General features: G+C 36.9%; 1 protein-coding gene across 1 annotated transcript; it reads right to left on the reverse strand.

Annotated features, from left to right (window-relative positions):
* Positions 1-11,811: 11,811 nt before the first annotated feature.
* On the reverse strand, positions 11,812-13,681 carry PSB29 (photosystem II reaction center PSB29 protein). The gene is made up of 5 exons (XM_079085045.1): positions 13,291-13,681; positions 12,734-13,001; positions 12,402-12,618; positions 12,195-12,310; positions 11,812-12,104 (listed from the first exon to the last, which is right to left on the reverse strand). Exons 1-5 carry the CDS (start codon positions 13,499-13,501, stop codon positions 12,011-12,013), a joined length of 906 nt encoding a protein of 301 aa, XP_078941171.1. The 5' UTR covers positions 13,502-13,681; the 3' UTR covers positions 11,812-12,010.
* Positions 13,682-14,537: the final 856 nt, after the last annotated feature.

Genomic DNA, 14,537 nt, shown 5'->3' on the forward strand with positions numbered 1-14,537 from the left:
AAATTGCATACTCTCTCCATCCTCTCTCCTCCAAGTTTCCTTCTTGCTAGTTCTTGGGTGTGATTCCATTAGAGGCATTACATTTGTGGTGCTAAGCTTCCAAGAAGATCAAGATCAAGATCAAGAGGATTATCAATTGTTTGCTATAACAATTGAAAGGTATGTAACTCCTAAACCCTAGTTTGATAATTTCGAAATTAGCCTCTCTCCTCCAGGGTTCTTATTTTGCAATTCAAAGTTGTATGTTCAATAGTTAAAACATAGATCCAAAGTAGGTTGCATGTGAACTTAGGAATTGTTTCTAGTTTATTTGTTTTAACTAAAACCCATCAATATGGTACACTAGTTGATGTAATGATATGTGGTATGCTAGTTGGATGTATGCTAGGTGGTATGCTAGTTGTATATGTGATACTTGCAGGAAAGACCATGGGGGAGCCCATGGCGCTTGGATGTAACACCATGTGGGGGAGCCCATGGATTTTCAGGTAAAGACCATGGGGGAGCCCATGGCACTTGGATGTCAGACCATGTGGGGGAGCGCATGGCTTTCCAGCTAAAGACCATGGGGGATCCCATGGAACTTAGGTGTAATACCATGTGGGGGAGCCCATGATATCCTGGAGTAAGACCCTCGGAGGAGCCCACGACATCCTTATATGTTTGTATGCATGGATTATGTGGTTTATCTAGCTTTTATAGCTAATATGGATTATGTGGATTGTGTGGGATATGCTTTGGGGAACTCACTAAGCGTTAGCTTACAGTTTGTTGATTTGTTTCAGGTACTTTTGATCCTAAGGGCAAGGGCAAGGTTTGATGGTGCGGCATGCACTCTCTCAGGCATTTATATGAGGACACTCTGATATTTGAAATAAGATGTTGATGTTATGAATTTGAAAACAAATGTCATTGAATTTGAAAACAATTGTCCTTGAGATTTTATGGTCTATGGAAATGTTTTGATGAAAAATTTTATTTGGAAAATTTGGTTCGTTACAATATGACCTTAAATACGCACCACGTGCTTGGTTCACCCATTTTAGTTCCTTTCGCGTTCAACTCGACTTTGTTTGTGTTTAGGTTGGCACCTCTTTATTTGTTTTGGCATGTGGTGCCACTCTTATGTATGTGCTTGTGTGTTGACGATATTATTTTCACTAGCAATAATCCTATATCACTTCAGGATTTTGTTCAACACAAAAACAAAGATCTCTTTATTAAAGATCTTGGTTGTGTTAACTATATATTAGGATTGGAAGTTACTCACATGATAGATGGTTAGTTTATAAGTCGGGAGAAATATGCACATGATATTATTAATTGGGCTTAAATGTTCGAAGCCAAACTTGTTTCCATACCTTAGAATGCGGGTATGTAACATTATAGTACCAATGGTTTACCATTTTGATATCCCATACTTTTTAGATCTCTTGTTGGTTCCTTATAATACTTGACTATCATTTCCTTTATGGTGAACTCTATAAGTGGATATCTTCATTCTCCATTAACTTGTATTTGAAGTAGTTAAGTGTATTCTTCGTTATGTTAGGGACACAGTCTAGTTTGGCCTATCTTTCACACACTCTACTACACCTTCTACTATTCAAGATACTCTGACTGGGCTTGTTATCTAATGACTAGATGCTCCACTTATGGTTATGTTATTTTTCTTGGAGGGAATTGTCTCTTGAAGTGATAAGATGCATCAATGGTTTCTCACTTCAGTTCCACATCTAGTTCTACATCTGAATGTTATGCATTGGTAAATAATACTTCTAACATTCTCTAGCTTATTAATTTATTTTGTGACTTGTGGTTCTCTTCTTATGCATCTACAATACTTTTTTGTGACAACAAAGTGAAAAAAATTTTGGCACGAAACCTTTTACCCACAAATGTGCAAAGCATATTGACATTGATTACCACTTCATATGCAATATTGTTTCTTCTTACAATGTCAAGGTTTATTTTGTCCCTTCGCACTTACAGCTTGCTAACATATTTACGAAGGGATTTCCATGACCTCTTTTTAGTTTCTTTCAGTCCAAGCTATGTGTTCATTCAAATCACACGTTTAGCTTGTAGGGGATGTTAGACTATAACTCCAATTGTATGTTAGTTTTTTATTATTTGTCTTTAGTTGTACATTCGATGTTGTAATGTCCCAAAATTTAAAACCAATTTTTTTTCATATTAATTTAAAGCACCCCGGGATCTATTTCACCTCCGAGTCTATTTCACCCCACATACATATAGAAAATAGGCACACGGTTATACAACACATATAGCAGGAGTCACAAAGACTACAAGCACATAACATATCCTAGTGTCCTACAGTATAGTGAGCAAACTCATCTCAGTCTGCTCTCAGTCAATAGATGCTCGGGCTGCTGAACCGGAGAATCCCCTCACTAACCAACCAAACAAAACCCCAATTAATAATTAGTTCATAATCTATAAATAGGAATCTAGTTCATTGGTCCAACACCTAGGGTAAAAGACTATTTTACCCTTTCCTCACTTGGCCCAATATCCGAGGCCTAAACTCAATGGCACTAAAAGCCCAATAGTGGCTCAATTTCCTAAAGGTTACCCAAAGCCCAAAATTGTCCCAAATCCAAAAAGGCCCAAAACCTAACAATGGCCCAAAGTCAAAAAGGTCATTGGCCTAACAAGACCCAAAACCCTAATAGTCCAAATACGGCCCAAAACCGCAAAGCCCAAGACCAGGTCTGGTACGTTGCGCGTACCAGACGTACCTCTGACTTACTAAGTCGCGTTCCTGATTGGGGACTCGAACGCATACGCTTGCGTATGCTCAGCGTACGTGCCCATTAAGCACTTTCACTTTAAGCACTTAATGCTTGCAATTAGGCGTCCAAACTTCATATCTAAGCCTTGTGGAACGTCTTGATTCATAAACTCGTCAACTTGGAGCCTTTCCACGGCTCAAATGAACTCAAACCCTAGATTTAGCATTCTACTTCCCAAATGGATGTAAACACATGCATGGTTGTTCTACAATCATCAAGATGCTAACTTTATGGGCTAGGGACCTCAGAAACATCAAGAGAAGCAAGTCCTAACTTCTGGAGTGGAAGAATTCCCACTAGATCTCATTCATGGGACCAAAAATGACCAAAACTCCATAAAGAGTATATCTAAGCATACAATGAGCAAGTTCCAAGCTTTATACCTCAATGAAGCTGGAAATGATGAGTGGAATCTGGATCTACAAGCTCTCCATTGATCAAATCTCCTTCTTCAAAGCTCTTCTTCCTCAAAGCTCACCAACACACTAAAACACACACAAAGAGGGTCAAATCTTATCTAGAGGGGCTAGGGTTTTAATTGAGGCTCAAAGGGTAATGGAGCTTGAGAAATGAGGGGATCATGGGTCATAATGTTGCTTAAATAGGTTCCAAACCCTAAAAAATAGGGTTTGTCCCCTGGGTGTGTACACCTTTCCAGGGTGACACATTCAGGAGTACCATATCTCCAACCTGAAACTCCAAATCTAACCAGCGTCTGTCTGCGTACCTCTTTTGTCGACTCTGTGTTGTCTGAAGTCTGCCGCGGACCTGTTAAATCAATTTCGTCATCTTAAGTACCACCTCGGTACTCCCCATGACCCGCTGACCGACCTCCCCCCAACATATTGGGGTCCTAAACTTCCTCTCGTAGAGCATCTCAAAAGGAGGCTGATCAATGCTGGCGTGATAACTGTTGTTATACGAAAATTTCACCATAGGAAGATACGTATCCCAACTACCACTGAATTCTAGTACACATGCCCGCAGCATGTCCTCTAATCTCTGGATAGTGTACTCTCTCTGACCATTAGTTTGCGGGTGGAAAGTTGTGGATGAGTGCCCAACTCCTCGTGGAAGCTCTTCCAGAACCTGGAAGTAAATCGAACATCCCTATCAGAGACCACAGAAATCGGCACTCCATGTCCTGCCACTACCTCCCGAATATAGATATCGATTAGCTTCTCTGCCGAAATACTCTCTTGAATCAGAATGATACATTTGAACCTCTTGGATTGAAGGCTTTCTATATGGCACAATTCCTTCAAACGAATCACAAGAATTCAAGCAATCATCATTTTGAACTCCAATTGAACGAAAAACTTTCACATATTCATGAAAATCACATTGCATTTCCTTGTCTTGAACATCAAGAACATCATGAACATGATGAACTTCTTCAAGAACATCTTCAACAAACTCAATAGCATGAAGATCATTTGGGTCTTCAATAAGAGAAACATATTCCTTTTTCGAATAATTCTCTTTCTTTCCCTTCCTTTTTGTTACCATGCCAACATAACATATTCATGGAAATTTGAACCAAACGTTCAATCTTACAAAGACGTTGAAAGATCCATTTTCCATGATCATCTTTCATGTCTCCATAAGAAATCAAAGTTTCCCATGTAATAAACCCGTCTTTCAACAATAATCCATAAAATTGTTAGTCATGGACTTTGTATTTGACATCTTTAATCAACACGATCCAAAAATCATAATGAAAACGCATCATCTTTGATCAATTAACAACAAAGATCACAAGAACTTGGATTTTTCTAGAGAGAGAAAGTGATTATGAATGAAATTCTAGAGAGAGAAAGCGAAAATTGATCAAAATTCTAGAGAGAGAGAGTGAGAGTGATTTCGATATGAATTCTAGAGAGAGAAAGAGAAAATCACATGAATTCTAGAAAGGGAAAATCAAATTTGAAGGAAGATCAAATAATCATTCAATTTCTAGAATCAAAAACACTCTCAAAGGTGAAGAACTTACAACAATTTGAGATTCACCAAATCATGTTGTCACCATAGATCAATTTCTTGAAAAATACAAGCACGCTTCAAGAACACCCGCTCTAGTGTGAATTATGAGCTCTGATACCAATTGTAGTGACCCAAATATGACGACATGTGCGGAATAGTAAAGATCAAAGTGAATCAATCAATCATGAAGAACACAAAGAGTAAATAAAATCGTTTAAGCTCCATTAGAATAGAAAGAGTTTACAAAGTGGGTCTTGTAATAGTCTCTCTCTCTAAACTAGATCTCACATCAATGGGTTCCATAATGGTTCTTACATTAATGGGAGTCATTCACTTCCTATTTATAGGAAAGACTCAACCCATTACACATCACAAGAGGGTAAGCCACATCCAATGACAACTTTACAACAAGCTCATACAGTAGGCATATAAAGGCATCTCTCCTAGCATTCTATCATGCAAATCCTGAGCAGATCCTTAGCCCTAATCTAGCATGTGATTCACATATTCTTAATTCAAAGCATAACACAAAACATGTATGGATATTTTGGAAAAACTTACTTGAGCTCGGTCGATTACATGTATCGCATCCCTTTCTTTTATTAGAAAACTCCTTTTTATAAAGCATTTCTTTTTATGAAAATCCGCCAAACCCCTATTTTGAGTTCAGACATACCCAAGAGTATGTCCGAATCCTTCAAGCCAAAGCTCTGATACCAACTTGTAATGTCCCAAAATTTAAAACCAAAATTTTTTGTTTTCATATTAATTTAAAGCATCAACCAAATGTGTTCATCAAAACAAAAGGCAAATCATAGTGTATTCATAATCATCCAAAACATATCAGAGTCAAATAAGTGAATATTCATGGTGTGTACGATGCGATCATCCCGAGCTCTTCCCCTTCGATCCGTAAGTACCTGAAACACAAACTAAAAACTGTAAGCACGAAGCTTAGTGAGTTCCCCAAAATACCGCATACCAAACATATACGCCAACTCAAGGCGATGCATGTGACGTCATGATTTTCACCATAATTTTTTTTCCTTTTTAAAACATTTATTTAACAGAATACATTAGCGGAAGACTTAGTTTTTAGTTCAAAACATTTTCTAAACCACAACGTTACTTCAAAAACTCAAACGTAATTCCAAACCATTTAAAATGTAAACAAAAGTACTTTAAAGTAAATAATCAAAAACGTGCCCAAGAGTGGTATCGTTAATATAAATCTACTACCCATAAGAACCCCTCTCACCAAGGCCAATCTTCTAAACTGCCTACACCAATCATAAGGCACAAAAGAAAAGGATACAAGTGTCAGCCCCTGCTGAGTGAGTTCATAAAGTTACACATAAAACATACAAACCCCAAATGGGTCAATCATTCATTTTATGATGAAGTATAAAAATGATAGACAAATACCACTTAGAAAACAACCGCATATCATAACTATTCAATCACATATTCAACCGCATACATGCATATATGTTTAACCAGAATTCTACCACATAACATATATGATCAATCAAATACCACATAAGCAATTGTATAGCATATAAATAATAACATTTCATATATAAGCAACCTTTAATTGTTCAACCTTTTATTAATAACCAACATTTGTTATATATTCAACCTTTTAATATGCAACTAACCTTTTGTTACATGTTCAACCTTTTATTATATCTATCCAACCGATTGATAGAAAAGTGTCCCTTAGTGCTACCTAACCCAAGAGAAACACCATGTTCACTACTTGTGTGCACGGCCAGCCGAATGCTCTAAGTGGATCATGACTTCCACCCGAAACACCAACCCCATGACTCCACTTTCGCTACTCCGACTTTGCAGAGTACAAGTACCCCGCGATGTCGTTCAGGATCGGTAGTAACGGTGTCAATTCTACCGATACACCTCCCGATTCCCACGTGATGTTTGCACTAGCCGCGAACGAGGGACCAACATCACTCCAGCCTACGAACACCGAAGTGCCCGCAAACCATGTGTCACACGGTCATCTAGAAAGACCGGCAACTAGAAACTGTTGTGGCTATAGCTCTTCCTATAGGTATTTTCAACCTAGTAGGCACCCTCAATGATCATGATAAGGTTTTAGGCAAAGGTCATCAAACTACCCAAACCCACTACGCATAACCCCACAATGTCATTTATACATTAAGTAAAGCATGTAATGCATACCATATAAATGTGTATTAAACATGCAATGTATTCATAACCAACACATCAAAACACAACCATACATCATATTTCAAGCAACTTAAGCTAGCAAGCTATATACATCAAGTTCATCAAAGTGTAAGCAACATAGCAATTAGGTCATAACATGGCATTAGCACAAAGCATATATCAGCATCACAAATATCATATCATCATCAAGCACAAGTAATGACATGGTCATCCTAAAGTGAATCAAATCACCATCTACGGATTGAAATTCTCAAGAACCCACCTAAACACCACACATAACAAGCAATTAACAAATAAAGTATATGTTTCAAAAATATTATTTTATTCTAACTTTTATATTATTTTTTTATAGTTTCCCAGCACGACCCCCGTTCAATGTTTTAAGCATAAAACCGAATCTACAACTCTAATTGGGATGAAATCGGACTTTCTGGAAACTAGACTCGATTTCCTAAAACTTCATGAGAGTGGAGCATCATCCAATTCTACCCAGATTAGCAGCTATAGCTCTCGCGAGTTGGGGCAAAGTAGTTGTGCATAATTATAATATTTGCCTAAACCAACAGACACATATACAATATATATCACTAAGTGATTCCAAGTTTATGAGTTACACGATCATAAAATTTTCATATTTACGATTCACCATTGTTTCTCTACTTTATCATTATAATTATTCTAAACTTAACACCAATTTGATAACCCAACTTCATTGTCGTAATTAGATAAATATCTCATATTTTCGTAATATGTAAAATAATCTAAATAATTAAGTGATTTGGAGGAACTACCATCTAATTAAATTCACGAGAATGTCAATGTGAAGTTTGCATGGTAGTAATCAACCACATTTCTTGGCTATTTTTATTTTTTTTCCTTTATGCATGGTTTAATAATTAGCAAGTAATTTTAATACTCTCTTTTATATGTATATTTCATTAGACGTCAATGTGTGGATCTAGCAAATTATATACCAAATCTACTAACCATAGGATGGTGTGTTCATAAAGTGGATTACCAAGCCCCATCTTTTTTTTACCATGCATTCATGAAGTTCTGTTTTTATTCCAGTTAACAAACAAGTATTGGAAACTAGAGCCACAAGTTGGAGATGGCTACAAAAATCTTATCGAGCACCATTCTATTTTGCAACACAATAATAACATATATACGTAACACCTAGTTAAATATACGCATAAATGGGAAACTGGTAGTAGCTCTTTAATTAATATTAGCCACCTTCGCTTAGTCCCAAAAACATGATGGCATAACCTGCAACCTTTAGACCCTCATATATGAATTCAACGTCCATCTCAAACTAACACATTCTCCACATATCTTATCTCAATATGATCTGATCACCATGGCTCTCATCACCGGGGAAAAAGAGAGTTCAATCCATGAAGCCGACCTCATGAAAAGCAACAAGACCGGCATGAGACCCATATGTTATACCCATCAACTTCAATGCACCTCTTGTCTCTAGCCCTTCTGTTTCACCGCCTCCCTCAAGCCGTATCAACATCTCGTTGTCCTCATCCCTCGAAGTCGTCGCTATCTAGCAGCCTAACAGGAGCGAGCTGCAAGTCCTTTTGATACGCCCTTAACAGCCCAAACGAAAAGAAACGCTCGTAGGGTTTAAAAATCTCGTCGATTTGGTTGCAGTGGGGGGTTATGGGGCCTTATGATCGAGAATTTAATTCATTCGTATGGGCTTTAATTTGTTTTTGTAGCAAGCTCCGCAAGTAAATGTTAAATTCGTTCATATGGATTTTAAAGCACAAGTTACCATTTTGGTCCCTTGAAATTCCTTTCTTGATCACAATATACCTTCCACAATAATTTGATTTTATTTAAACCTTTTAATCGATTATACTTACCATCATTTCCCCCAAAAATTACTTAATTAAATTATATACCCGCAAAATATCAATTACTTCTTTTAGATATTAAATAATACTATTTTTAGTTAATTTATTTCATTTTAACCTCATAAAACTATAAAATATTTTGCATAAATAGTTCCTCGAATAACGGAAAAACTAACGTCGTTTACGGTAGGATTTTCGGGTCGTTACAATGCAGGGTCTATTTCACCACCGGGTCTATTTCACCCCCGAGTCTATTTCAAATCATATGCCAGCTCAAGGCTGTGTCAGGTCTATTTCACCCTCGAGTCTATTTCAACTCATATGTCAGCACAAGGCTGTACTGGGTCTATTTCACCCCACATACATATAGCAAACAGGCACACATGCATACATCACATACAGCAGGAGTCACAAAGACTACATGCACATCACATATCCTAGTGTCCTACAGTATAGTGAACAAACTCACCTCAGTTTGCTCTCAGTCAATAGATACTCGAGCTATTGAACCAGAGAATCCCCGCACTAACCATTCAAACAAAACCCCAATTAATAATTGGGTCATAATCCATAACCGGGAATCTAGTTCATTGGTGCAACACCCAGGGTAAAAGGCCATTTTACCCTTTCCTCACTTAGCCCAATATCCGAGGCCCAAACTCAATGGCACTAAAAGCCCAATAGTGGCCTAATTTCCTAAGGGTTACCTAAAGCCATAAATGGGCCCAAATCCAAAAGGCCCAAAGCTTAACAATGGCCCAAAGTCAGAAAGGACAGTGGCCCAACAATGCCTAAAACCTTAATAGTCCAAATATGGCCCAAAACCACAAAGCCCAAGACTAGGCCTGGTACGCTGCATGTACCAGACGTACGCCCAGCGTACTAGGTCGCATGCCTGATCGGGGATTCGAACGCGTACGCCCAGCGTACACATACATTAAGCACTTTTTCCTTTAAGGACTTAATGCTTGCAACCAGACGTCTAAACTTCAGATCTAATCCTTGTGGAACGTCTTAGTTCATAAAGTCATCAATTTGGAGCCTTTGCATGGTTCAAATGAACTCAGACCCTAGATTTAGCATTCTACTTCCCAAATGGACATAAACACATGCATGGTTGATCCACAACCATCAAGATGCTAACTTTATTGGCTAGGGACCTCAGAAACATCAAGAGAAGCAAGTCCTAACTTCTGGAGTGGAAGGATTCCCACTATATCTCATTCATGGGACCAAAAATGACCAAAAATCCATAAAGACTAGATCTAAGCATATAATGAGCAAGTTCCAAGCTTTATGCCTCAATCAAGCTGGAAATGATGAGTGAAATCTGGATCTACAAGCTCTCCCTTTGATCAAAGCTCCTTCTTCAAAGCTCTTCTTCCTCAAATCTCATCAACCCACAATAAAGCACACACAAAGAGGGTCAAATCTTCTATACAGAGGCTAGGGTTTCGAAATGAGGCTCAAAGGGTAATGGAGGCTGAGAAATGGGGGGGATCATGGGTCATAATGTTGTTTAAATAGGGTCCAAACCCTAAAAATTAGGGTTTGTCTCTTGGTGCGTACGTCCAGTGTACGAGGAGTATGCCCAGCGTACTCCCACATTTCTGAAAATGGCAACAATGCCCCCTAGTTACCAAATTTTCCAATTATTTACACACCAAGGGTCAAAAATGAAAGTACCTTATATCGGGTGTTACAGATGCATATCTTTGGTATCTTCAATTTATCTATGATAATTGAATCACCGTATATCATTGGGGTTTATCATTAGCACCAAGGTCGTATCAATGGGTGGGGTAGCATGAGTGATGGCCCATGGCCTCCAATTTCTAGTGCCCATTGTTTATGTATATACTTATATTATTATACAAAAAAGTGTTTGGTATTAAGTCAGGCAACAACGAAAAAGGAAAAACGAGATTGGAGCCAAAATTGTTGTAGAAGACGAAAAATTCTAACCGATTCTTCAGGAATCTAAACAGTTAATCATTTTATTTTTACTTTAAAAAGTTACTGTTAAGGGTCTCATTTTTTTTTTATTTTGCCTAGGGTCTCAAATAAGCTTGAATCGGCATCGATTAACACACAAACTTTGTTAGATTTTAGGAAGTCTTTTTAGGATTTTCCTATATATTCGGGCTGCTTATTCCGATATAACAATCAAATTTCATTGTTATTAGACCATTGCAATTGATTTAGAGTATTCTTTAATCTTAACAACTATCTTTTCGATTTGGGTATTACAGGAAACAAAATTGTAATAATCGTGTAGACTCTAATTAGGAGTTTGGTTTAGAGGATTGTGAGGCGTTTTGGAGAGCCATTAGGAGTGATTCATAATATTCTTTCACCTTAGCAATTTTATTTTCAGTTTGGGTGTTACGGAAAGCAAAAGTTTTAATAATTCGTTGTGGGTTCTTGTTAGGAATTAGTTTTAGCGGATTATGTGGAGTTTTTAAAAGCCATTAGGAGTAATTTGTTGATGATATTAAACCGTATTAATTGATGCTTTAGATTTAATGCTTGTAAGTTGTAATTGCTCATTTCGGTTCTCATATGGAATGAAAAACTTCATCGTATCGATGGATCAAAAGCCATCTTCAAATATTGAATATAAATGTTTTGTTTTGATTTAATTTTATGTAAACCATGGATGAAAATGTGTTTTGTACCATAATACAATTTAACCGGACTTGCATACACAAATCATCTAACAAAACTAATTATTTTACATTCGGCTTGGCTTAATTTACATGATTTATAGAAATGAAATTTCACAATGGTCCAATTATTATATTCTATGTAACCTAAATAATATAAAGAGCTACATGAATGTTGTTTGCTTTGATTGGATTCAATATTAAAACACCAAATTGAACCACATAATTTGGAATTTATAAAACTTAAAGGTGAAGAAAGAGATGTGAATAAGAAGGTGAACAATCATTGCACCAATTCTCAAAAGTAGTTATACAAATCAACATACACATTGCATATTTTTTGTTAGAATTTGTATAATGATTGCTTATATAATCTTTCTCACAATATAACAAGAAACATCAAATAACGGTATAACAAGGATCAAAAAGGGAAATATTATAGCTCGACTTTTACATGTACCCGCTACTTTCTTGTGTCGTAATTTTCTGCTAAGAAACTTTTAACCGCTTCATTAGCCTTTTGAGGTTCCGCTCTTTCTGCTTGCTTCTTCTTCTCCCTAAAAAAAACAATACAATGTCAGAATATACAAAAAATACACATGAAATGAACAATTAAATTGTTTCAAAAAAGTAAATCAATTATTTACCTCGCAACGTATTCTTTTAGAAGCTCTTTCGCTTGAACAAGCTTTGAGAGGAGATTACGGTATACATCAAGATCCCTATCAACACTTCTTTTGTTGATATTAAGTGCTGCACAAAGCTGGTACCCAAACAGACATAAAATTAGGAATTGTTTCTTTTTTTACTTTATCTATTACCTCTTTTTTTTTTACCATGAGTTTTTTTATTACCTTTTCCAAAACAGTGGGGTCTGTTGCATTTGCTAATTCAAGAAGGCGAAACAAGCCAACAGCAAAGAATCGACTGTAGCTGAAACTTCCATTACCCCCTGCTCTTTCTGCAATATCCTTCAACAAGTCCTCAATTTCTCCTGATTTAGATGAAAAATCAACCAATGAACTAGAGTTTTGGGCACGAGCCCACGTTTCCAATCTCTCTGCATCAGCCCTAATGGTAGAGAAAGAATTGTTCATATGAATGTTACGCTTTTATGTCAGATGAACAATGGATGAACACAAGATTAAAAGAAAAAATATATATTGGTGGGAATTCAGTGACAAGCCTGTATTGTTGTGGGTCTTCGTTTAGGGCATTGATATAGGATTGGAAGATGGCTTCTCGATCTTCATCACTTGGGTATCCTTCCATGAGTTGATCATAAACAGTAACAAAGCCCAAAGCGAACACTGGATCATATCTATAGGTCTTTTTGTATCGCATTAGATGTTGTTGTACAATTAGTTCTTGCAGCACACTGTTGTAGATGCTTGGTATTGGGCGTTTGTAAGCTTTGAGGAATTTTAATTTTGTCTCAGAGACTGGTGGTGCTTCTGAAGGGAAAACGAAAACCTATTGTCAGATTAATAGAACTTATTTGTCAATCTTTTCTACAAATTGAAGGAAGCTTGTATCAATTTTCAGGTGAAAAGTTACTCCATTTGAACAGAAGATTAGGTAGGTGTTTATTAGAAAAGCAATGCATCAGTAACTCATCGAACAAACAACTAATAACTAATATGTTAAGTCAGATTACTGGGTAAGGTGCAGTTATCTTCGATTAAAATCTCCTACATTGCTAACGCATCGAAAATTTGATAAATTATAAGCATTAGAACTTGCCTGATCCTGTAGACATGCAGTGAACTGCAAAGCGAGAACTCGATTTCGAAGGACGAATGCTTATGGAACGAAATGAGAAGGTTGTACGAACCCTAATCGAATCGAAATTTGAAACAGAAGAGCGAGATGGAGATGGAGATGGGAGACAGATTTTTCTTTCGGATGATGATTGAGTGACTCCGTGGAAAGAAATTGAAGCAATAGCCGCCATTATTATGAAAAATGCAGGATGGGATTACGAAATTTGAAGGATGCCCAGATGAAATTAGGTCATAAATTGAAAAGGGAATCCATTCAAAACTAGAATTAGCAAAGAGAGAGTGGAGAGAAGTTGAAATTGGGGGAAATTGGAAAGGGCAAAGGGCTCAAGTGAGGTCGAAAATGTAAGGCTTATCTGTTATCTTCAGCAGGATGAGTTGTGAGTAATCTGACTTGTAGCCAGTAGCGATTAAACACGTTAGATTGGTTTGATGGTGACGTCACCTGTTTCTTGTTCTCACAAACAATCTTGATTTTTGATGTGAAGAAACTAACAAAAAGTCAAATTATTGACGAATCGACATACATGGGTACAATAGCACCAATGACTCTCTTTTTACCGTGTACTCTATGCTTACTTGGGTCAAGCAAAAAAACAAAATGCACTTTGTTTTCACTCCAAGGAATGGCTAAACCAAATATCCAACTTAGATTTTTTTTTTCATAGAAAAACACAAAAATAAATAAATCCTACATAGTTCCAAGATTATAAGGCATGCAGGAGTGGTAGCATGCAGGAGTGGTAGCATGCATTAACATGCGCTAAAACATTGTTACATCAAATTATTATGGACACGTAACTATAGTTTGATGATATGGAGTGATGATGTGTTTAAAATATAAACATTTTTTTTTCTTAAATCAAATAAATGTTTATTTAAATATTTAATTAATATAAACTTTAACAAAGTACAAGTTGTTAAGCTGAAGTTTCAGTTATTTAAAGCTAAAACAATGAAATGGTCAAATGGGGACCACCTGTGTTCTTTTCCATCTTCTATTTTATCTCGCCAAGCACTTGGCGAGGCAATCTTGGCGACAAGCTTAGCGATTCATGGGGGACGGTGTAGCAATTGTTTAGTGAGGGTGGTGAGGCCTAGCGCCGGACACTCCCTCGAGTCTAAAATGCGGAAATAACCATTAATAAAAATAAATAATCATTATCTTCGCAACGACCTCTACAAAAATACAAAACAACATTGCTTTTT

Source organism: Lactuca virosa, chromosome 3 (assembly GCF_052849685.1).
Source record: "Lactuca virosa cultivar CGN04683 chromosome 3, Lactuca_virosa_CGN04683_v6, whole genome shotgun sequence".
NCBI lineage: Eukaryota > Viridiplantae > Streptophyta > Magnoliopsida > Asterales > Asteraceae > Lactuca > Lactuca virosa.

Bases quoted from the DNA above. Each gene is read 5' to 3' on its own strand.
- PSB29 (XM_079085045.1), bottom strand. From the start codon at position 13,501: ATGGCGGCTATTGCTTCAATTTCTTTCCACGGAGTCACTCAATCATCA. The intron at 12,619-12,733 runs GCTTGTCACTGA...CTCTACCATTAG, and splicing joins GAAGACCCACAACAATACAG to GGCTGATGCAGAGAGATTGG. The intron at 12,311-12,401 runs GTAATAAAAAAA...TTTGGGTACCAG, and splicing joins ACCCCACTGTTTTGGAAAAG to CTTTGTGCAGCACTTAATAT.